Source organism: Camelus ferus, chromosome 1 (assembly GCF_009834535.1).
Source record: "Camelus ferus isolate YT-003-E chromosome 1, BCGSAC_Cfer_1.0, whole genome shotgun sequence".
Lineage (NCBI taxonomy): Eukaryota > Metazoa > Chordata > Mammalia > Artiodactyla > Camelidae > Camelus > Camelus ferus.
In genome coordinates this window covers 87849429-87873449 of record NC_045696.1, presented here as the reverse complement: position 1 = coordinate 87873449, position 24021 = coordinate 87849429, and the positions used below count along the sequence as shown (strand labels likewise).

The 24021-nt window shown below is 34.7% G+C and overlaps 1 protein-coding gene across 1 annotated transcript in view; it reads left to right on the top strand.

Annotated features, from left to right (window-relative positions):
- The window catches only part of LOC116664609, a 214141-nt gene that overhangs the window by 149646 nt on the left and 40474 nt on the right, over positions 1-24021 (top strand). Inside the window, exon 3 of the mRNA XM_032482937.1 lies at positions 9064-9207. Within this exon, the coding sequence (XP_032338828.1) occupies positions 9064-9207 (144 nt within the window). The remainder of the gene's footprint in view (positions 1-9063; positions 9208-24021) is intronic.

The window sequence follows — 24021 nt, the reverse complement described above, 5'->3', positions numbered from 1 at the left end:
TGTGACTCACTTTCAGTGCAGGAGGGTCAGACTCAGATCATCTCCAAATGAACTTGTGCTGCTGTTTCTTAATTTTGTATGTTGAAAATTCAGTTTTAGGAATAGAAATTATTTGTACCAGCATTGAATTTCAACTTACATTCTGTTAGCAGAGGCGTGATCAGTGCTTTGTTACACGGTTATATTGATGGTCTGAAATCCTTAAAGTACAGGGGAGAGCACATACCAGCCCTTTTAGCATGTCTTAAAAAACATTAGCCTTCTAAAAAATCAGTCTGTAGTACTTCTTCAAAATACTCATTCATTCAAAGAAAATAGACATGAAGCTGGTGACTTACACGGATATAACTTTGTTCCCAACATCATCAATAATAATTGGTTAACAGGAAGATATCCTCTGACAGTTTCCATCTTGCTCTCATGTACATTTCAGCCTATACTAACCCTCAGGGAAGGAGGGCTAGTTACTGTTCTGCTTTAATCTTCACCCCACTTTCCCAGTATGATCGATCCAGGAGAATAGACTAGTCTGGGAAGATAAACATGGAAGCAAATACTAGCGTACTTTTCCATTTCCTGCATGAACAGGGTGAGCTACAAAAGTCTAGCCTGTGTATATTCTCCAGGAAGCTGAGGACAGTCCTGGAAGGGAGTGGGTATACTGCCTTCTTTTCTGGGTACCTGCTGCCTGACAGAGTTCCTATGATATCAAATTGTTTGCTGAATAAACGAATGAGTGAAAATCATTTAGTACCAACATGGCATAAACAGTTCACAGTCAGCCTTTCTGTTGTTGCTTCAGCCCCTTGGACCCTTGCAAATCAATATCTTTACCAGTCTTTGTTAGAGCTTTGCCTTCTCTTCTTCTTATTTTAAAATTGAAGTAGAGTTGATTTGCAATATTATGTTAGTTTCATGCATAAAGCAGTCATTCAGTATTTTTACAGATTATAACTCCATTACAAGTTATTATAAGATAATTATAATTATAGTTATAATTCCCTGTGCTGTACAATATATCCTTGTTACTTATCTATTTTATACATAGTAGTTTGTATCTTTTGACCTCATAGACTCCTAATTTGTCCCTTCCCCCTTGCCTGTCCCCAGTGGTAACCAATAGTTTGTTTGCTATGTCTAGGAGTCTGTTTCTGTCTTGCATATATATTCATTTGCATTATTTTTCAGATTCCACATATAAGTGATATTATGCAGTATTTCTTTGTTTCTCTTACTTCACTAAGCATATAGTATTCTCTAGGTCCATCCATGTTGCTGCAAATGGTAGAATTTCTTTTTCCTTTTATGACTGAGTAATATTTCATTCATCATATATAAATATACACCACATCTTCTTTATCCACTTGTCTATTCATGGGCACTTGGGTTGCTTCCATATTTAGGCTATTTTAAGTAATGCTGCTGTGAACATTGGGGTGCATGTATCTTTTCAAATTAGTGTTTTCATATTTTCCAGATATATACCCCGCTGTGGAATTGTTGGATCATATGGTAGTTCTGTTTAGTTTTTTAAGGAAACTCCATACTGTTTTCCATAGTGGCTGCACCAATTTATATTCTCACCAACAACATTACGAGGGTTCCCTTTTCTCCACATCCTTCCAGCATTTGTTATTTGTAGACTTTTTGATGATAGCCATTCTGACAGGTGTGAGGAAATATGTCATTGTGGTTTTCATTTGTGCTTCTCTAATAATTAGCGATGTTAAGCATCTTTCATCTGTCTGTTCATTCTCTTCATCTCCTGAGACCTAGGATCATGTGAAAGGTATGGAAGGAGGTCTAGACACGTTTGGCATATTAATGACAAATAACTTCCAGGACTTCTATTTAATTATCTAAAGAATTATATCTAAGGAAATCAGAATTTGATTTTTAATATTCCTAAGTATAATCAATCCTCATTACTAGCCAGTTCTTTATTTTCATTTTCACCTAATTGCTAAAATTTATTTGCACCCTCAAAGTCAAAACTCTTAGCACTTTCGAGGCCATTCACAGGCATGCTTGGTGTGGTAGAAATTTTAGTTGCCCCAAGTTAACATTGCCAGCTTATGTTGATCAAGTCTATGCCCTGCCTTCTTGTTTCAGCTCTCAGACCAAAACAAGTGTCACTTTCATAGTCTGTTTAGTTTTGTGTCACATTTCACACTTTTGTGCTTTTTGTTGGTGATTTTGCTATTTAATATGACCACAAGCACAGTGCTGTCTACTGTTTCTAACTGTAAGGGGGTTGTGACAAGCCTTTTGGAAAAAAACACATGTATTAGAAAAGCTTGCTCAGGCATTAGAGTGTTGGCCATGAGTTCAATGTTAATGAATCATTAATATATATTTAATATGGTATCTTTAAGCAGAAATACATATTAAAAAGGTTAATATTCATTGGTTGATGGAAATGTGACCAGAGACTCACAGGAACCTAACCCTGTATTTTCTCTAGGAACAGTGGCTCAGTATTTGCTCATTTAGTGTTTGTGGCCACTTTATAGAATGTATCTACCTTGAATAATGACAATCAAATGTAGACAGTGCTGTTACCTCAATTTTACACAAGAGGAAACAGTCAAATCAGGAAAGGGGTGGCTGGCAAGAGATTATATCGCTGGAAGTGGTGCAGCAAGGACTTCCAAAACATTGCTTTTCTGACTAAACAGTCACCTTTGTGTGTGAGCATGTGGGAGAGGGTGTGCAGGGACATGGCATTTTTTCAAAGTATTTTTTGAAGGTGAAGGACAAGTGATACTAAATCCTATAAAAGACAATGAATAGATACCTTAGTAAGTTAGCATTATCTTTGACAAATGTGAGTCAATATTTATTGAGGCTTTTATACTGTTTTGTAAATGAACGTTAACTGCTGTTTGGCACTCAGATATTCCTTAGAAGCCAGATATCCCTTGGATATATAGATTGTTATGAAATTAAGCCCTGGAAATACTATCACTGGGACATTTTCCATGGCTTTCCCCATGAGAGTCCTTTGGAAATAAGACATGGGCTGCAAATGTACCCAAGTGTTTTTTTTTTTTTTTTTTTTTTATAATTCTTTTAGTGAAGCTTGTCTCCGTGGATGCATTTTCTTTTACACACAGGAAGACAGATAAACATATCTGCCTATGGGTTGAAGAATTTTTTGAGATGAGGTTTTAAGAAGACACATTTTCCTGTCAGCTTGCATGGTAGGGTCAAACCTTTTCTTGGTGCTGTAAAACTTAGAAGGCAATTAAGCTATGAACTGCTTGACTCTACTTGGTTGCCCACAACCACTGGGTCTGCATTGTTAGACAACACGCCTCATGGCAGATGGTGTGTAAAGACTTCCTGGTTACAGTAACTTGAACTGCCCCTGTCCCTCCCTTCCATTGCATTCATTTTTATTTTAAAAAGGCAATGCTCCTTGGAGATAAAAAAAAAATAGGTACACTAGCTGCTAAAGAATGTGTTTCAATTTGATAACTATTTAAGAATCTGCACTATGGCAAGACCTATACTACCTGAAACATGTATTTACATTAGAAGTGCCTTTGCTTTTCTGGGTTGAGAGGGTTCTGGTATCCCTAGAATGCTAGAATACAAAGAGAAAGCTTTCTTGTAGAGTATTGGTATGAACTAGAATGACTAGTAGAAATGGACTGTGTAACTAGTCCTAAATCTAGCCCTTGTGACAAACGGCTTAAGATGTATTATCCTAGACAGGTTACTTAATATTTCTAACCCTCAGTTTTCTTACCTGTAAAATGGGATAATGTTGTCTACCTTACAGAGTTATTGTGAGGAATAAATTAAGACACATAACTTACTTAGTTCAGGACCTGGTATAATTGCTCCCATATAGGTTTGTTATTGTATTGCTGATGTATTTGTAAATGCAAACAGTTTAGAGAACCAGCAGTTCAGCCCAACTTCTCCCTATTAAGGAGAACAATTAATACTTACTGGAGTTAGGAAAATGGGGAGAAAGAGCCTTTTGTGTACTTGGCATTAAGATACCACAATGGACAACATTATTTTATTTATTAAATTTATAACTGGTGCCACTCTAGATTGACTTGCTATAGTGCATGGCTTGAAAATAAAATACTTTTATTTAAAATACTTACAGCGGAATGGCAGTAGCAATTGGAAATTTCATTTCATTATCAGCTCCAAGGTGCCATTTAAGATGCTTTCTTCTATACCTTACACTTTTGCCAATTGGTGTTTTATTGGATCTTGATGGATTGGTCAGTTCTTTAGCTTAAGCCACCCAGGAGGAAATTCCTGACTCCTAGGTTCTGTAGGCAGAATACTTAATTATGTGCTGAGGCCCCAGTCATGCATAGACATCAAGAATCTCTTAGGTATACCTGCAGCAGATATTAGAAACAAGAAAATTAAGTGAGCTTTTCTATATCCATTTCCAATGTTTTCCTGAACGTTTGGAAAGTTAAGGTTATTTTACTGAAAGGGTATAAGTAATACCATGTGAAACGGTCTTTCTAAAATGATCCTGGTCATGCCATTATTATTAAAAGAGGAATAAAAAAATTAAGAACTCAAATTATGAGCTCCGATAAGCTGAATTACATGGCCCATGTCTCTGCATGACTTTCACAGTGTATTTCAAAAGTGTATCGGGATTTTTCTTTTAAAAGGCATCTTTTAGCTTATCCAGTTACATCAAAGCTCTCTTTTGTTGAATCATTTCACTTCAACACCTCTCCATCTATTACCCTTATTTCCTTCATGTCTCTGATTTTTTTCTGATTATTATTTTGCCTTATCCAAAAAGTAGCTTTACAAAAATAAAGTCAAGAACATGTATACTCTGTTTTACAAATATCCACTGATTGACATGAGTGTTGTGGCTGACATTTGGGTTTCCATCCCCATTTTCCTTTCTGTCTCTTGTTTGTAAAGCCAAGATAATCTTTTCCCAGCTTATCTTTAAGCTAGAGGTGACCTCATGATCTAGATCTGGTCAGTGAGATATGAACGAACTTCTTGTGGAAAGTTTTTGGTAAAGATTCTTGTTTCCTGATTAAAGACATAGATGCCTGATAGTTTCTGGTACCACCACTTCTCATGTCTCCCCTTCTTGAAGGAGGATTTAATGACTAATTAAAGTGGCCCTCTTACCACCATGGGTAAGAAGAGTCATTATGGAAAAGACCCCAGTACAGGAGCCTGGCTAATGATATCATTGTGTTGCTGAACCAATCCAGAGATCACCTAGCTCACACCGCTTATTGAATAAACAATAATTATCTTTATAATTTAAGTCCCTGGTAGTTGGGTATCCAACTATGTAGTTGTAGCCTAGAGCACGTCTAATGTAAGTACTGAATTCATTAAATACCACATCTAGAGCGCACAGCATTTTTGTGTCCCTTTTTATTGTGAGAGCCACAAGATAAGAAAAACTATATTGTATTACGTGATTCTGAGAAGCATGCTATTCCATTGGGTAGAATCTTTGTGTAAACTCCAGCTTTGGTGAGGAACTGGATAAATTAAGTAAAAACTTAAAGACTAACTACAGATCACATTGGAGTTTATAAATAAGTTACATCTATGAGGAAGAGGGAGAGCGTACAGTAGTACTCTCAGAGTATAATAGTACCACTAGTGATCTTCGTCTTATGGAGCTTGGTTCTTATTTGTGACATTCATCACACGGGTTGTATTTATCAGCACCTAGAATGAGGGGATCGTATTAATATTGCATGGACACAGTTCACAAGGAGAGTACTCATGATGACGCAGCATTGTGCCAAGGCATTGGAGAAACAGCAAGGATGGCTCTTCCTGGTTCTATAATTGACTTGCCATGTGGCCTTGGGCAAGACACTCAATCTCCCTGCTCAGTTTTCCCCATCTGTAAGGACAGAATGATAATTCTTGCACAAAATTTTCCTTCAGAGGGCTATTGAAAGGAGTATTAAAAGAACATTTTGAGTCCATGGGAGAAAAAATGCTTTATAAAAGTAGAAAATTTTAGTAATTTTCCCAGGAATGGAGAAAAGGAGACATATTTCCTGACTGCCTCTGGCCTTACACGGCCTGTAATAACATCCCAGAAGAGAGCCTGTGGGAACAGAGCCAGTTACAGGCCTGATATCTGATCTCCATTTCCTCTAAATTGTGGAAGGGCAGAAAAGTCATGCCCTGCTTCTAATGCTGCATCAAAGGGACAAAGGGAGGCTTTTCCATCAATATGTGGGAAAGAGAATGTGAGAAGGAGTGGGCATGCATGGAAGGAAGAGATGGTCTGGCTATTTAATATGAACACATCTGTCTCCTTCAGGATCAAGTACCCAACTGAGCAAAGTTCTGTGATAGATATTGGATCAGGAGAACTGTGTCATACCACCTGTGGGCATACAGTTCCAGCCCTTGTTAGTTATTTCCTGAAATAGGATTCTGTTGATGTCCCAATAGCCCATCAATCTCCATTAACATATTACTTTCACGTTGCTACTAGGTTTATCTATTTAAGGCAAAAAAAAAAAAAAATTACTTCCTGTTCAAACGCTTCTGTTTGTGTTAGACCATTGCTTTCAATTTAAGGACCGAATCTTACTTAAGCATTTAAGATCCTCTGCCATGTGATTTCCATCTACTATTCCTTATGCATAAATTTTCCTTGGTGTGAATAATTGTCCTTCCTTTTCTACCTGTTCTTCCCCCAAACCCATCTCATTGTTTTTTCCAGTTTAAAGGAAACTAAGCATACCTCAAGGCTTATGCCAAATGCCAGCACATAGAAACTGTTTCTCATCCCCTTAATATATAATATTTCCTTGGGATTTTTCTTTTCTCAGATGGTACTTGTGCCATTTCATCTTTTGTTTTCAGTCATTTGGACGTCATTTTCTTTCAGCCTTCTAGAATGCACCCTCCTGGAAGGAAGAGGCTGTGTTCTGATGATCTAGTCTAGCACCTAACATACGTTGCACTGGTCCTCACTAGTGCTTTATTGAGATAAAAAAGTTTAAGATTACATTATATTCTGAAGCTGCTAATGTGTACTGTATTATGATAGCAGAAATGAAATATTAAACTAAAATACGAGCGGACAATCGAGTATTTTATTTGCATTCTGACTGATTCACAACAGGAAGGGATGGTTAAGGAAGAATGAAGCTTGTGTCCGCATGTCCATGTGAGCTCAATGTTGCATCCTCAACCAAAGCCTCACAGTTGTGAGCTGGAGGCTGTTCACAGCAGAGTAGACATTTAATGTAACTGATTGACAGTAAAAGAGAGGCGGGGAGAGAGAGGGAGACAATAATCATAGAAAACATTCCCATCAGTGGGTATAATAGCCTAGATTATTCTTTGACTCTAACATTTTGGCAGATGAAAATATTTAATAGATAAATTAAGCAGTTATTCAGAATCAAATGATAATAACCTCTAACACCCATTGAATTTTTCCAGTGTGCCATGCTGTTTTCTAAGTGAATCTCATATGTGATAGTTCTTACTTCTCCCAATAGCCCTACAAAGTAGGCATTATTTCCCCCCATTTTACAGAAAGGGAAACAGGTTAGGAAAGTTGCCCAGGGTCACCCAGCTGGGGAGTGGTAGCGCTGTGATTCTCACTGGGTCAGTCTCACTCTGAAGCTTATGATCTTCCTCTTTTACAGTATTTCCCCAAATGATCTAAGCTTTCCTGCAAGTTTTTCCACAGTTTGACAATATTAGAAGCCTCTAGGTTGGAAATAGGAGAGACAGACTGAGGCATCTGCCTCATCAAGACCGGAGAGTGACTCCTTCCAGCTCAGGATGAAACTTGCATTCTCTGTGCACCATGCGCAGCCAGCACATTTGTCTGTTGTGCATTTAAGCTTCATCACTTTCTTTTTGCCACCCTAGATCTCACAGGTATCCACCATAACATTAACTGTTTAAGACAATAAGGCTGGAGTTCTCAGCTGAAATTCAGGCAGCAAAAAAGAATTGTGAGTTCTTCTTTGGCCAAGTGTATATGATAGACAAATAAGCAGGAGGAGGGGAAGTACACTGTCACGGTCAGTGTGACAGATTTTAAAATGTGACCTCATCGGTCCATTTTGGAGGTGCAGTGTGTTCAAGGACTTATCAGTGAAGTCTGAAGGTATAAGCCTCAGAGAAACAAAAGTGATTTTTAAAAAAGTGACTGGAAAATTAAAAATAGTTAAGAAAAAAAATTAGTCCCCTTCAGGCAGGATGACATCATTATATAATCACTGAAAGCAATTTCTTTTATAGAATCAGAACAAACACCTCAAATTGACTTCTAGTTCTCTTTTAAAAAGAGATAAATTGGGGCTGGGAGCGGCTATGCTAATATTCAGCCAGATAAGAAGTGTGTTTGCCTCATGACAGACCCCTTGAAATGGGGTTTGTTAAAATGAATGCACTGCATTCACAGGAACATCAGCGCTGCTGGGTTCTGCTGGCAATAAATCCAGCAATTCGATTTGGACTTGGATGTTTATCTTCTCTCCACTTCAGTGCGCTGTGCTGCAAAGGGGGAGGGGAGCCGGCTGTAGTTCAGCTTGTGGGCTGCTGGTGTCATCCCATTACCGCGGAACCGAGACGGTACCCGGTGTGTTTCTGTTCAAGCATTTAATACATTAGTCTGTAATTTTTGTCTTGGAGGTAATGAGGCCTGACAGCTTTGGCGGGTGCCTGATAACAATCCCACACTGGTATCTTTGAAATTCTTCATTGCCAGATTCATAAAGGAAGAAATGACTTTTGCAAAATGACAGTAAACATGCTTCATTTTATAAGACATTGTGGTTAACAACCTGAAACAATGAAGCGTTTTTTGAGCTATAGCTAAACTAATTTGAGCTATATTCGAAGTGCTGATGTTGGGTGCTCAGCCACTGGATTTTGGTTTGTTTGTTTGTTTATTTTTGTTGGCTTTTTGTTATTGTTGGAGGGGGCCAGTAATCTCAGGAAAACATATAGGGCCTAATTTTCAGATACTGATAATAGTAATAATGAAAATGATAATGGTGATGATGATAATAATGATCTCATCCAATGTTGTTTTGTCCATAGAGCCTCATCTTGAAAAATAAAAAGACATCAACCAGGATGGTTCTTAGAAAGGCTGGGATCATGGTGCCACGTTGTCAGCTCAGTACCTGGATCGGCTGCCATGGAAGACAGGAGACATCACCTGCTGCTGAACGCCTCCCTGGAGTGAGTACCACGGGGTTTCAGTGACGACAGAATGCAAAGGGCTTTAATACAACCAAGAGACCTTTGGTAAAAATTATTTTTAAAACCATGCTGACAATTAACTGGTTCTTAAGCATCATGAAGGGAAGAAACTCACTGTAGGAATCATTTTTAGCTGAAATTAGCTGACCATCCAAGGCTCATTGGGAGTTGCTGCTATTTGAAGTGTGGACTGTGGCCAAATTTCAGGAGCAGTGTATTTGCTAGGGAAACTCCCGTTAAGTACTTCGTACCCTGTCAACCAGCGCACGACAGAAAGGAGCCCATTGTTCAGACACAAAGTTGCTCTATTTGAAAGCTGTTCGGTCCCAAATGAAAAATTCTGAAAAAGAACACCAGAATAGAAATAACAAATAGTGGCAGGTCTGAGAGGAATGACATTATCAGTTCAATAATAAAATTGCTCCCTCTGTTTAGAAATGAAGCCAGGCTATAGAGATGTGGGAAATTTGAGGATGAGGAACAAAGATCTGTTGCTTGGAGTATGTATATTTATAGGTTAAAAACGTGATCCATTTTATTTTATTCTGTAGTAATAATATAAATTCATTCTTGGTGATGATTATTGTTAAGGGAGAAGGATTAGCTTTAAAATTTCAAATTGACTTGGACAGTGGTTAAAAACAAGGCCTAGGATAATAGTTGCTTTTTAAAGTTAGTTAATCATATTCCCTGAAAGTTTATGGGCTGAGTTGTTTATAGCTCATAATGGGGATCTTTTGAAAGAAACTAGGGAAGTTAAATTAGCCAGGTAAATAAAAGATCATATAACAAGTGGGCACATGTTTCTAATAGAAAATATATTTTAAAAAGATGGCTTTCCACAGATTCAGATTTCTCCTTACTGCAGACAATACATGACTGTTTAGTAAGCTATCCCTTTCACAGCTGTAAATGTTTAAGAGATGGGACCTGATGTGCCAGACCAGGAAATGTCCTAACATGTTTCTAGGAGGCATATAAATGTTCAAATCAAACAAGTAAGAGTTTATTCTCAAGAATGATTACTACCTGTAGTAGCTGGCCAAACATTTTGAGTGTGCTTTGTCTAAATTCTTAGCCTTCAGGAATCCAAATTCAAAGTTATATCACATACAACTGTCTGAGATCAAACTTCTGAGATTTTTGGCAAACTTTTACATTGGCTTTACTTTCCTTCTGTTAAATAGGGAACAGTGTTCTAAGTAATCTTTCCCCCCGATAACATTCACTATAGCATAAGGAGTTCACTTTGCACAAATGAATAACTTTGCTTAAAAGCTGAGTCTATAACTCAGTTTATTTTATGTGATCATATTTGAAGACAACTTGAAAGCACATGTTAGGACCTACTTTCACTGTCCTGAGACACTAGTGGGACTCAAAACGCTGCCATCCTCTTCCAGTAGTCTCCAGGCAGGATTCTAAGACTGCCAGGGAATATCTAGTAGGAGACACACACAGTCAGACTTGCAGAAGTCTGGGGACAGGTTTTCATGTTAATTTAGATAGTCTAAGGAAGACTTAGACTATCTAAATTTGTCATGCCTCATCAACACAAAGACATAGAGAAAGGTCTTTGAGTTGTGTCCTTTTCCGTATACTAATAAAAAACTTGGAAAGCTGAATGAAGACAACTGAACTATAATTTCCTATATCTTAGTATTATTTTCTTCCAGGGGCCTAGTTGATAGAAGACATTGGCAAACTGGCCTGCTAATAGAGAACAATTACTAATGTGCTGAGGGGATTGGTAATTAGCTTGAGGAATCTCAAGATGTTGGCCTGAAGAAAAGAAGTCTTAAAAATAGTTACCTTTTGCTCAATCATTAAATCTGCATTTATTTTATTCTGGCAGTAAAGAAAGGGTTTCTGGCTCAGAGATAATCTTCTAATTACTCACAGAACATTTTAATCAGTTCCCTATCTCCCAACCCCTCATTGGGTAACATAATGAAGGAAGATGTCATCTGCACATACTGTAGGGACAGGAGTTCCGAAACTATGAATCTCTGAGCTTACTTAGGGACTGGGGTCACGGCTGTTCCTCCTCACCTCTAGGAGGATAGAGAGAGAGAGGGAAGGAGGAAGGTGGATGAGGTGAATACAGAGCTTTGTTCTGTAATGTAAACAATGTAAATCATCTCTGGAGAGATAGTGATGATCCCCGGATCTATTAACTTTTGCAATATAAATAAATGTCCCCAGGGGAGATACTCTGTCTTTAACTCTCAAGATTTTTTGCCATTCATACATCGCTAACCCAAGTTGCCAGTAATATTTGCTCAGTAATCTCTGGCTCTGCCAAAACATGAACATGTTCATGTGGTATTGCTGCCTGACGTATTAGAGTCTGAAGAACGTTAATAGAAGAAAAGTAGGTTTATTTTCTATGTTTCAAATAATTGAAATGGGAAAAATGGGCAGAAGTCATAGGCAAATATATTTTCATTTAGTCTGGAAACAAAGATCTATTTAACAGTGAAGCTGATTCCCTTATAAGTTTGTAAATTCCCTATCCCTGGTGATGTACAAATGTAATGTTTAATTTGGAGAAACAATTCTTGCAGTGTACAGATGGACTCGGTAACTTCCAAGGTCCACTCCATTGTTACAACTCAATAATGGTTGTATTTCAAGACAGAGGCATTTTAGCTTCAGCAAGACCCCAATAAAACTAAAATTCTGTACAATATGAACTAAGAAATGTGGGTATATTTGTTTGGCTTTGGCTCTGAAGAATCATGTTATTGAGGCTGCTGTACTCTCAGCATTCATATTTGGATGGTTCTGGTAGGATAAATTAGGAACAGCATAAATGAGGAAGACTTGTCCTCCTGCAGAAACAGCAAATCCAAATTTGCCTTAATTTTATGGGGCAGATAAACTACTCATTCTATACGTAACTTGTAGGTTAGGTAGTAAGCACCTAAGGACAGGTAATATGTCTCCTTTCTTCACGGTGGTAGCTTCAGTGCACTGCACAGGGTCCCAAACAAAACAGCCACTGAATAAATAATTTTATTACAATAATAAATTAATAAATGGAAAGATAGATGAGAGGCATTAAGTGTTCTATAACTTCTTTTCAAAGTCTTTAAAATGAGTGTAAAAGTTCTTAGAAAACTCTAAGGAAAAAAGTCATCCCGTTGGCAAGAAAGACATTAGCATTAGTTACATCTTTAGTTAGATGAAGAATAAAATTTTAAAAGGAAGACTTTGTAAGTTGTGGTCAAAAGGGTCTCTGTCTTTCCCTGGGTTCTTTGAATACTTTTTTTTTCTACAATAAGTAGGTTTTCATTAATTACTTTTATAATATTTTTAAAATAAATATTTATGGGTTCAGAGGAGGTCATCAGGAAGGAGCTATCACAGGAAACAGATAATTGATGATGACCAGTCTGCCAACAGAACAAGTGGCTTGTGGCAGAAGGGGTCCCTTCCCAGGTTACTAAGCTCTCTGGGGGTACAGGGGTTTTGGCAAAAACTGTAATTCCTAGGCATGCTGTAAAGGTCTCCCGCTTTAGGAGAGGAAATGGTCTAAGGTCTTTCTCAAATGTAAGACTTTATAACTTTTAAAGTCACAGAGTATATATAAAATTAATAAAATTTTTGGTTTTAAATTATACTGATGACTATAATTTTTCAGACCATTAATTGAAATACCAAATCTATCAGGGAGGAATATATTTATGGTAAAAATGGAACAGAAAATTTGAAATCATGCTGATCCAGGAAGCACGGAAACAAGGGTTTTTTTTGTTTATCATGCCATTGATTACAATTGAGATAATGGGATTGTATTTTACTAAAACCTGATAGTGACTCAAGGAATCAGTTTACTTATTTTATTTTCCCTAAGTTTTACTGAGATATTGATCTATAACATTGTATTAGTTTAAGGTGTACAGCCTATTGATTTGATACATGTATATGTGAAATGATTACCATAATTGACATTCATCACTTCACATAGTTGTACATTCCTTGTGATGAGAATGTTTAAGAGCCACTTACAAGCAGCTTTCAAATATACAATACAGTATTGGTAACTGTAGTGACCATGCTGTTCATTACATCTCCAGGACTTAAATTTATTTTGCAACTGAAAGTTTGTACCTTTTGACTCCCTTCACTCATTTCCTCCACCCCTCAACCTCTACCTGTGGTAACCACCAGTCTGTTCTCTGTTTCTATGAGGTTTTTTTTTTTCTTTTTTTAAGATTTCACATATAAGTGTTTTTGTACAGTATTTGTCTTTCTCTGCCTAATTTATTTCACTTAGTATAATGCCCTCAATTTCCATCTATGTTGTAAATGGCAGGATTTCTTTCTTTTTTGTGGCCAAATAATATTCCAATTTATATTTATATATGTATACATAAATATGTGTATATAAATACACATATTTATATACACATATGTGTATATGTCACATTATTCATTCATTGATTCACTGGTGGACACAGATTATTTCTGTGTCTTGGTTATTATAAACAAAGCTGCAGTGCACATGAGGGTGCAGATATCTCTTTGAGTTAGTGATTTTGTTCCCTTCAGATATATATCCAAAAAGTGGAATTGCGGGATCATATGTTAGTTGTATTTTTAATTTTTTGAGGAAACTTCGTACATTGCATAATGGCTAAACCAATTTACATTCCCACCAACAGTACACAAGTGTTCCCTTTTCTCCACATCCTCATTGATACTTGTTATTTCTTATCCTTTTGGTAATAAATAACCATTATAACAGGTATGAAGTAATAGCTCATTATGGTTTTGAAGTACATTTCCCTGTTGATTAGTGACATTGAACACTTTTCAGTGTTCTGTTGGCCATCTGTTGCTTCATTGAAAAAATGTCAGTTCAGATCCTCTGCCATTTTTTTTAATCAACTGTTTTTTTAAATTTTGTTTTTGTTTTGCTGTTGAGTTTTATAACTTCTTTATATATTTTGGATATAAGCTCCTTATCAGATATATTCCTTATCAGATATATGGTCTGCAAATATTTTATCCCATCCTGTAGGTTGGCTTTTCATTTAGTTGATAGCTTCCTTTGCTGTGCACAAGCTTTTTAAATTTAATTTAGTCCCTGTTGCCTTTGCTTTTGGTGTCAAATCCCAACAATTCATTGACACTACTATCAAGGAGCTTACCCTCTGTTTTCTTCTAGGAGTTTTATAGTTTCATGTGTTATGTTCATGTCTCTAATTCATTTTGAGTTGATTTTTGCGGTTGGTGTAAGATTAAAATCTAGATTCATTCTTTTGCATGTTGCTGTCAAATTTTCCCAACACCATTTATTACAGAGACTATCCTGTCTCCATTTTATATTTTTGGCTCCTTTGCCATAAATTGATTGTAACCATATATGCGTGGGTTTATTTCTGGGCTCTCTATTCTTTTCCATTGATCTTTGTGCCTTTTTAATGCGGATACCATACTATTTTGATGATTATAACTTTATAGTTTAGCTTGAAATCAGGACGTTTGATGCCTCCTACTTCTTTGTTCTCTTTTCTTAGGATTTCTTTGGCTATTTGAGGTCTTTGTGGTTTCATACAAACTTTACGATTTTTTTTTTTTTATTTCTGTGAAAAAATGACATTGGAATTTTGACAGAGATTGCATTGAAACTGTAGATCACTTTGGGAAGTATGGCTATTTTAACAATATTAATTCTAATCTGTGAGCACAGAATATCTTTCCATTTATTTGTGTCTTCTTCAATTTCTTGTATCAATAACATAGTTTTCAGTGTATGAATCTCACCATGTTGGTTAAATTTATTCCTAGGTTATTATATCCTTTTTGATCCAGTTGTAAATGGAATTGCTTTCTTAATTTCTCTTTCTATAATTTGTTATTAGTATATAGAAATGTACCCAATTTTAGTACATTGATTTTGTACAGTTTAACTGTACTGAATTTGTTTGTTCTAATAATGTTTTGGTGGAGTCTTTTGGATTTCTGAAGTGCAATATCGTATCATCTGCAAATAGAGACAGTTTTATTTCTTCCTTTTTTATTTGAATGTCTTTTATTTCTTTGTCTTGGCTATTTGCTCTAGTTAGGACTTCTAGTACTATGTTAAATAAAGATGGCAAAAGTAAGCATCCTTGTCTTTTTCCTGATTATACATGGAGTGTGATGTTAGGTATGGCCTTTTCACATATGACGTTTATTATGTTGATACATGTCCCCTTTTTATCCACTTTGTTGAGAGTTTTTTTTTTTATCATGAATGAATGTTGAATTTTGTCAAATGCTTTTTGTGCAGCTATTGAGATGATCATAGGATTTTTTAATCCATCATTTTATTATTATATGCATCATATTATTTAATTTGCAGATATTGAATCATCCTGGCATCCCTGGGATAAATCCCACATGGTTTATTATCGTTTTAATGTATTGCTGAATTCAGTTTGCTAATATTTTGTTGAGGATTTTTGCATCTTTGTTCTGTGGGGAGATTTGCCTTGGAATCAATTTAAGGAGTAGTGTGGGTGGTTTCATTTTCAACCCTTGTTTTCTTCCATTAGCCATCCTATTTTCTCTGTCACTCCCTGCATCTCATTTTCCTCCCTCCCTCCCTTTCTCTCTTCTTTCCTTCTTCTCTTTTCATTCACACTTTATTTATGTTTACTGTGTGCCAAGCACCATAGTAGGTGTTGGGACAAGTGGTGAAATGTTAAACATGGTTCCTTCAATCAGGAAATGTATAGTCTACTTTGGGAAGTCAGAGTCTTAAACAAGTGATGATGAATATTTTAAAAGGGGGTTATGAGTGTATACAGGAAGAAATTTTTCCCAAAGAGTGATGCTTCCATAGTTATTTTCTCTTGGATTCCATTAATCCTGCATGCAAAAATTTTTGAGCCAATTACAAACTTTCAGTATTTTAGGCACTGATGATCTGCTTCCTTTTTCACTGCTCTGTAACCACTCTCCCATTCTCAAACCTCCTCTCTTTTTAAGACATGTCCTTGTTTCCCTGACTTAATGAATGTTAGGCTCTTCTTTGAGAACCTTAACTCTTTTCTTTTTTTCCTTTCCTTTCCTTTCCTTTCCTTTCCTTTCCTTTCCTTTCCTTTCCTTTCCTTTCCTTTCCTTTCCTTTCCTTTCCTTTCCTTTCCTTTCCTTTCCTTTCCTTTCCCTTTCCCTTTCCCTTTCCCTTTCCCTTTCCCTTTCCCTTTCCCTTTCCCTTCCCTTTCAGTATAGTCTTAGTCTCCCATGCTTGGTTATACCAGGAAGCAGAAGCGATGTTAGCAAACTTAGCCATTCATTTTTAATTCACTTGTTGAACAAACATCTATTCAGCAAACACTTATTCAATAAATATCTAATGCGTATATAATCTTTGTCAGGCACTGAATTAGGTTCTGCTTTTGATGTTCTGCTTGCTCCTATTGTCACTTTTATATTCTTCTGCTCTGTTCAGGTAGATGCTGCCTAAGTGTGTATGATCCAGTGCTCCTCTGGTTGCTTTTTTCTTCTGACCTCCCACTTAATTTGTCTTCTTCTTTGAGGGCTTTGCCATCTGACATGAATGTCCTTTTCTACCATATCTTCTGACTTCTTAAAGGATAATATCAGCTCCCATATAGGTAAATTCATGCTCATCAACAGCTACTGAAGAACTTAGTCTTCAATTATTTCTCCCTCCAAATAAATATTACTTGATTTGTTTCTTATACACACAGCAAAATTAGTTGAGTACAAAATTAACTGGTAACTGGCATTAAATACATATTTTTTCAAATTTTTATTGAGGTTCGAGGATATAGTGTTTTAATTATGAACATTGTATTTGTCTACTTATACATTACCCTGACTTTTAAGCTTTTAAATTTTTTAGGTAATTGGAAAAATAAATACTTTAACCTATTTACAGTTATCTGTGACATTCTCAGGATAACTGAACAAATATTTCAGGTGAAAGTATAAATTAGGTTTATGAACATTTTAAGAGACAGTCTTAGTATTTTATTATGACCAGTAAAGAAAATAAAACTTGATTAACAACAGTATATGTAGCCATAAAACCCTCAATTGGTTAGTTACAAAGTTACAATTAATAGTTCATTCAAAATCTTAATGGGATGTAGTGTGAAATTGATCTTAACTATAATTTATTACTTTGAATAAGATTTTGAAGTCTCATATTTGAAATAACCTACTGAAAATGTTACCAACTATATAGAATTCGATTATATGATATTTAATTCAATTAATTAACTTGAGAGAGATGAAATTTTTTATTATAGAAGTAGTTCCTTTTGAAAGCAATGAAATTCAGCTTATAGTTTAATAATGTCATGCCATGTTTACTTGAAATATAAACTTAGCATATTTCTAATGACAGAAATGTTTAGGCTACCTGATGTTTAAATGTGGCATTGTTATAATTTTAGTAGATACTAAATTCTTTCTGTACAGTAAGAAGGTGATGATATCTTGGTCATTCACTTACACTGGGCAGAAATTAGATGTATTGCTCTTAGGTAATATGAAAGTACAGACATCCTTTCTGTGTGCATAGCATAGAATGATTTTGTGATTCTGTGGAAATTTATAAATTTATAATATTATTTATAAGAATGCCTTATAAATCATTGGATTTTTAAGAAAGATGCACTGAAGAGAAATCATAGACTATTTTTGCAGGTGAATTACATCAGTTACTTTGGCTTCTTGAGATAAAGCACAACTGTACACTCAAGTCAGACCTGAATTTGAGATTACTTTTTAGAATAAATTTTGATTTAAGACCTTTCTACAAATATACTTTGAGAGTATTTCAGAATTGATTTTATGCCCTGGTGTTTTAACTTGTTTGGCTTTTTATCAATATGTATACTTTAAGTTGATTCAGAAAGACAGATTTTTAAGGTTTTAGAAAAATTACATTGTAAACATCTTAATCTCAAAACTCAGGTGGACAATTAATACCTTATTATTTATTTATTTTTTTCTTCTGTAAGTTGATTTATCATCCTTGCATTCTTTGAATAAACTTCACTTGGTCATGTTGTACAACCCTTCTTAGGGGTTGCTGAATTACATTTACTAATACCTTGTTAAAGATTTTTCCAAATATGTTAACGAGAGAAACTAGTTTATAATTGTTTCTTTGATTCTCATCAGCTTTTGGAATCAAGATTGTGCTAGCCCTTCCAAAATGTTGGAGACATTTCCCTTTTTTCCCTCTCTTATCGAAAAGGGTTTATATTAGATTGGCTAGGAAGAATTCATTGGTAAAAGTATGGGAATCTAGAGTTACAGTTTTGGGAAGATTTTAACTAACGGATTCAATTGCATAGTTGTATATTTTGATTTTCTGTTTTATCTTTGGTCTGTTTTAGTAAGCTGTGTTTTTAAAGGGATTTGTCTATTTCATTCAAATTTTAAAATTAATTGGTATAAAATTATTCATAATACCTGTTCATTTTCCTTTTAATGTCTGTAATTCCCTTTGTCTTCTTTATATTGGTAACTTGTATTTTCATTGTGTTTTTCTTGATCAATCTTACTAGTGGTTTGTAAAGCTTGCTAATCTTTTTAAATTACCAATTATGGTCTTAAAGTTTTTATTTTACATTTGTTATCTTTTATCTACTTCACTGATTTCTGCTTTTCCCTTTGTTATTTCCTTTCTTCTATTTTTTTAAGTTTTGATTTGCTCTTTTTCTAGTTTCTATCCTTGGAAGCTTAGCTCTTTGAATTTTCAATCTTTCCTCTCTTCTTACACATACACTTAAATCTATAGATTTTCTCATTGGCATTTCTTTTACTGTATCTCACAATTCTTAATATATTGTATATTTATTACGTTAAAATATTTTCAACATTTGTTTTCATTTTCTACCTGAAAATACTCTTAATTTATTTGGCTTCTTCTTTTTCTTTCTTCATCTATTTGACAGTGTTAGGAGAGTATCAATTATAAGGTTATATTTTCTTGTTTGAGCAATTTAGCTTGTTATTATGAAAGTTTTGATTTCATACATGAGATGCCAATGAAAAATTTCATTGGTGCTTATCAAAATGTTAAGCAGTGTATATTACATAGTATATGAACTGTTGATATTTTTCACCTGTCAGTGAAGTTTTACTGACATTGGGAAGTTCTGTTTGTTTTGTTTTGTTCTGCTCTGTATTGTTTTGAAAAACACTTCATTGAATGTTCTAAGTCTGTAACGATATTCATACAACTGTATTTTTCTATTATGAATGTGCATTTTAAAGAACTTAATGTATTCCTATACATTGTATTTAGACTACTAGGGTTGTGATATCAAAACACCACAGACTAGGTGGCTTAAACAACAGAAATTAGTTTTATCTCAGTTCTGGAGGCTGGAATCCAAGATCAAGGTGTGGGCAGGTTTGGTTTCTGGTGAGGCCTCTCTCCCTGGCTTGTAGATGGCTGTGCCTTTTTGCTGTGTCTTCAACATGGCCTTTCCTTTGTGTTTGGGAACTCCTGGTGTCTCTTTCTCTTCTTACAAGGACATCAGTCCCATTGATTAGGGCCCCACTCTAATGACCTTATTTAACCTCAGCTATTTTCTTAAAGACCCTATTTCCAAAAATAGTCACACTGGAGGTTAGGCTTTGACATATGATTTCTGGGCAGATATGGTTCAATCCATAATATGTATCATATTTTCTAGTGTGAAAGGCATCACTCTTTCCCTAACATAGCCTATATATAGTAATGTGTTATAGTTATGTTGATCTATATATATTATCAATCTACATATTGCTTATTTTTTATTAGTTTGAGAAGGTGGCTAATATAAGAACATAAGAATTACTCAAGGGAATTTTAATGCAATCATATAATGTGATCATAATAGATTATTTACAAAATTCTGTTAAGACATTGATTTAGATGTCCCTTTTTGGGTGCATGGCAGAAGAAGTATACAAAATGAAATATTTTTAAAACATTTTAAATGCATTTTGGGGGAGGGCATAAATATAAAAAACCTTGAATTCAGAAAATTACTGAGAGGACTGGAAGTAGTGAATCCAACTTTTGTCCTGAGGATCTGTGGTGATCACTGATGACCTTTTATGATTCTGATGGATTTAGAGACATCCTTTGACCTTGCATAATCAGAATCCTCTGAGAGTTGATAATGATAAGTAGTGAACTACAGAATTGCCTGTTTTGTAGGAAGTGTGGAGGAAAATGTGCATATGTCATCCTCAGCTTGGGGTAGAATGAGAGAAAGAAATGTCACTCCATAGCATTTCTTAGCCTAGGGCAAGTATTCATACCTTGTGAATTTAGCTAGAAATTTAGTTTCAATTGGTCCAGTCAGATGTGCCCCTGGATGCCTAGAAGAACCAAATGCACATCCTCTCCAGAGGGAAATGATTTAAGCCCAGACCTCAGAAAAGTATCACAGATAAATGTGCAAAGATTATGAAAACAAAAAAGTCATAAGGCAAGAAAGGGAATCACCATACAGAAATATAAGCCGGAGCAGCAAACAGAATAATTTGAACTGTGTAAGACTGCAGATAGCAAAAATAGCAGATACAAAATATAAAATGTGCATGTTTGGGACAAAATAGGTATCACAAGCAACCAAGGAATAAAAGACTATAAACATGGACAAAGTTAAAAAAAAAAAAGGAATCAAATAAAACATCAGCATTAGAAAATGTTATACATAATCATTGAACTTAGTCAATAGGTTGTTAAAATTCAGAATAGTACAGATGAAGAGAGTAGAGTGGTTGGAAACTAATCTGAAGAAAATATTCACAGGTAAGCACAGAGAAATAGAAAATGTTAAGGAGTTTTAGAGACATAGAACATAGATTGAGAAGATTTAAAGTACATCTCTTCAGTGTCCCAGAAAAAGAGAATGGAGGAAATAAAATATTAAAAGGGAAAAACAAGTAAGTGTGTATTTTCCAGAACTGAAGATAATTACCAGTCAGAAAGTTTAACAGGTTTCAGAACAGCAAAGCAAAGAAAATGTTTAAAAATGATCAGAGGAAAAAGATAAATTAATTAAAAAGGAACACAATTAGCCCGATATTGATTTCTTAGTAGTAATAATAGAAAACAGAAAACAATGGAAAAACACTTTCACTGTGCTAAAAGAAAAAAAGTAGTTAGCAATTCAATATTCTATACTTAGTGAAACTGTCAAGAATGAAGATAAAATAAAGTTATACTTAAATAAATGAAAACTGAGTGGTTTTATCACAAATAAAATCTCATTAAATTATTCAAAAGAATGTATTCCGGGAGGAAGGAAAATCATAATATAGTTTATTCTTGTTATTTGCTACAGTTATGTACTATGAAGTCACCATGAACACTGCAAAAATACTGAACTTTTTCTCCCAGGAGAAATAGAATTGTGTTTCTATAAGTCTCTAGTCATGATATTTTTTGCCAGCCAGTCAACATATGACTTTGTTTTATGAGTGTTTCTGTTTAAAGAAACCTTATTTAATATATATTTTTGATTCATTTACACTGACATCATGGCCAACAGTGCTATAACTCATGCCTGAACAAAACTTATCTAACATACATAAATTCTCTGTGAGGCACGTCACAGTCTCCTTGTGCTTAAGAACACTAGACAGAACCTCAGCACTATGCTTGGGGGCTATTTAAACAGTTGAAATCACTAACAAAAATGCAAAAAAGCATGATGCTAAATAGGCCATGAAAAGGACACTTGTTTACAGAATGAGAGCTGAAACAACAAAGCAGAATGTCACCTTGTTTTGCATCATCTGGGAACATGTGCATTGAGGGACTCAAATTTTTGTTCACCATGAGCATGTGTATATCTGCAAATGACTGCAAGAGAGCCAGCGTGATAGATTTTGGGCTTATAAATTTTAGCAAGCATGCAAATTCACAAATGCAGAATCTATGAATACTGAGGATCGACTGCATAAGGAATACTTAAGAAGCAGGAAGACCTGGCAAACATTAAGATAAACTGCTAAGCAAAAAGTGAACAAGTACAACATTAATAGTCTAATTTGAAGGAATGTAAGAAAAACAAGAGAAACTAAATTATTATTAATCTGTAGTCTGTAAAGGGAATAATTACAGTTCAAGCACCGTGGTGCCCTTGTTAAGACTGGTAAGTTGATTAACCATAGATTTTTGTCAAGTTGTCAAGTTAAAAATGCATTTGATTATTTCTGTGGTAATTGGAGTGCATTGCGTTCTTTCTGCCAGAAAAAAATGGAATGAAAATTAAAACTCAGTTGAAAATAAGAGAAAAATTAAACAGAAATAGTAGAAAAAGTTAAGATGCAAAATAAGAAGGTAGAAAGGAATCGAGATACATCAGCAATCAAAATAAATTTAAGTAAATATATTTTCTAGTTTAAAAACTGTCAGATCTACATATGTTTATAATAATCCAGTTAACTTCTATTTATAGTGATATAACAAAGATGAAAATAAAGTAATATAAAAAGATAAGCCACACTAATTTGATGAATATTGCTATAGCTATACTAAAATCAGATAGGATTATTTTGAAGGTAAGAAGCATTGCTAAGGTTGATAGATTTAAGATTCAAGTCACCAAGAGATACAGAAATTTTAAGCTTGTATGTAACTGATAATATAGCTTCAAGATACATAAAGCAAAATAATTGGAAATACAAGACAAATAGATAAACAAATAGATAAACATATTTATGGGAAATATTAGCCTGCCTTTCCTAGTAGTCAATAGATCAATGAACAAAATGTCAACAAGAATATAGATGATTTGAACAAATTGATTAAATAACTGGATTTAATGGTTGTATGAATAGAGTCATACAACCAGCATTTGAAAGATAAAGATTCTTTTCAAGCATTCATAGATCTTGCAAAAATACTGATCATGTAGTAGGTTACAAAGCAAGTCTGGACTTTTGTCAAGTATTTGCTATTAAACATGCCAAGTCATCTTACCAAAAAGAAATTAAGTTAGTATCAACAATGGAACAAAATACAAAATGACACTTATGATGTAAAAAAAATATATCTCTAAATAATTTATAGGCCAAAGATGAAATTATAATGGCACATAGGAATACTGGAAGTTAAATGGTAATTAAAATACTGTATAACAAAATTACAGGATGCAACTAAAGCATTATTTAAATCAAGGATTAGAGAACTTTTTCTGTAAAGAGCCAGTGAATAAATATTTTAGGTCTTATGAGCTACACATGATTTCTGTTACATATTTTTTGTTTTTCATTTTGTATTTTCAACTCTTTAAAAATATAAAAACCATTCTTAGCCCTGGGAGCATAGACCATAGTTGGATTTGGCCTGCAAACTGCAGTTTGCCAATCTCTGATATACAGGGTTATTTATGTAGCCTTCATTTTTACAGTTGAAAAGGAGAATGACTAGAAGTTAGCTTAGCATCCAAGTCAAAAATTAATGAAAGAATGAATCAAAGAAGATAGAATAAAATTATACAGATAAGGGTAAGTTAAATTGAAAATACATTCAATGAAAGGATCAGTACAGCCAAGAGATAGTGCTTTGAGTGACTAATAAAATTGAATTAGTGCATAACTATTTAATTTGATCAAAACCACAAAATAAGAAATGAAAGATAAAAGTAATCCATTTATCAGATGGAGACACATACTAGTAGGATTTAATCCTGGATGTGTTGTAATTGCAGAATAGACTACAATCTGGGTATCAGGGAACATAATTATGCATGAATTGTTATGAGAAAGAATGCTTTACACATGACCTGATTGATGGTATAATCAAAT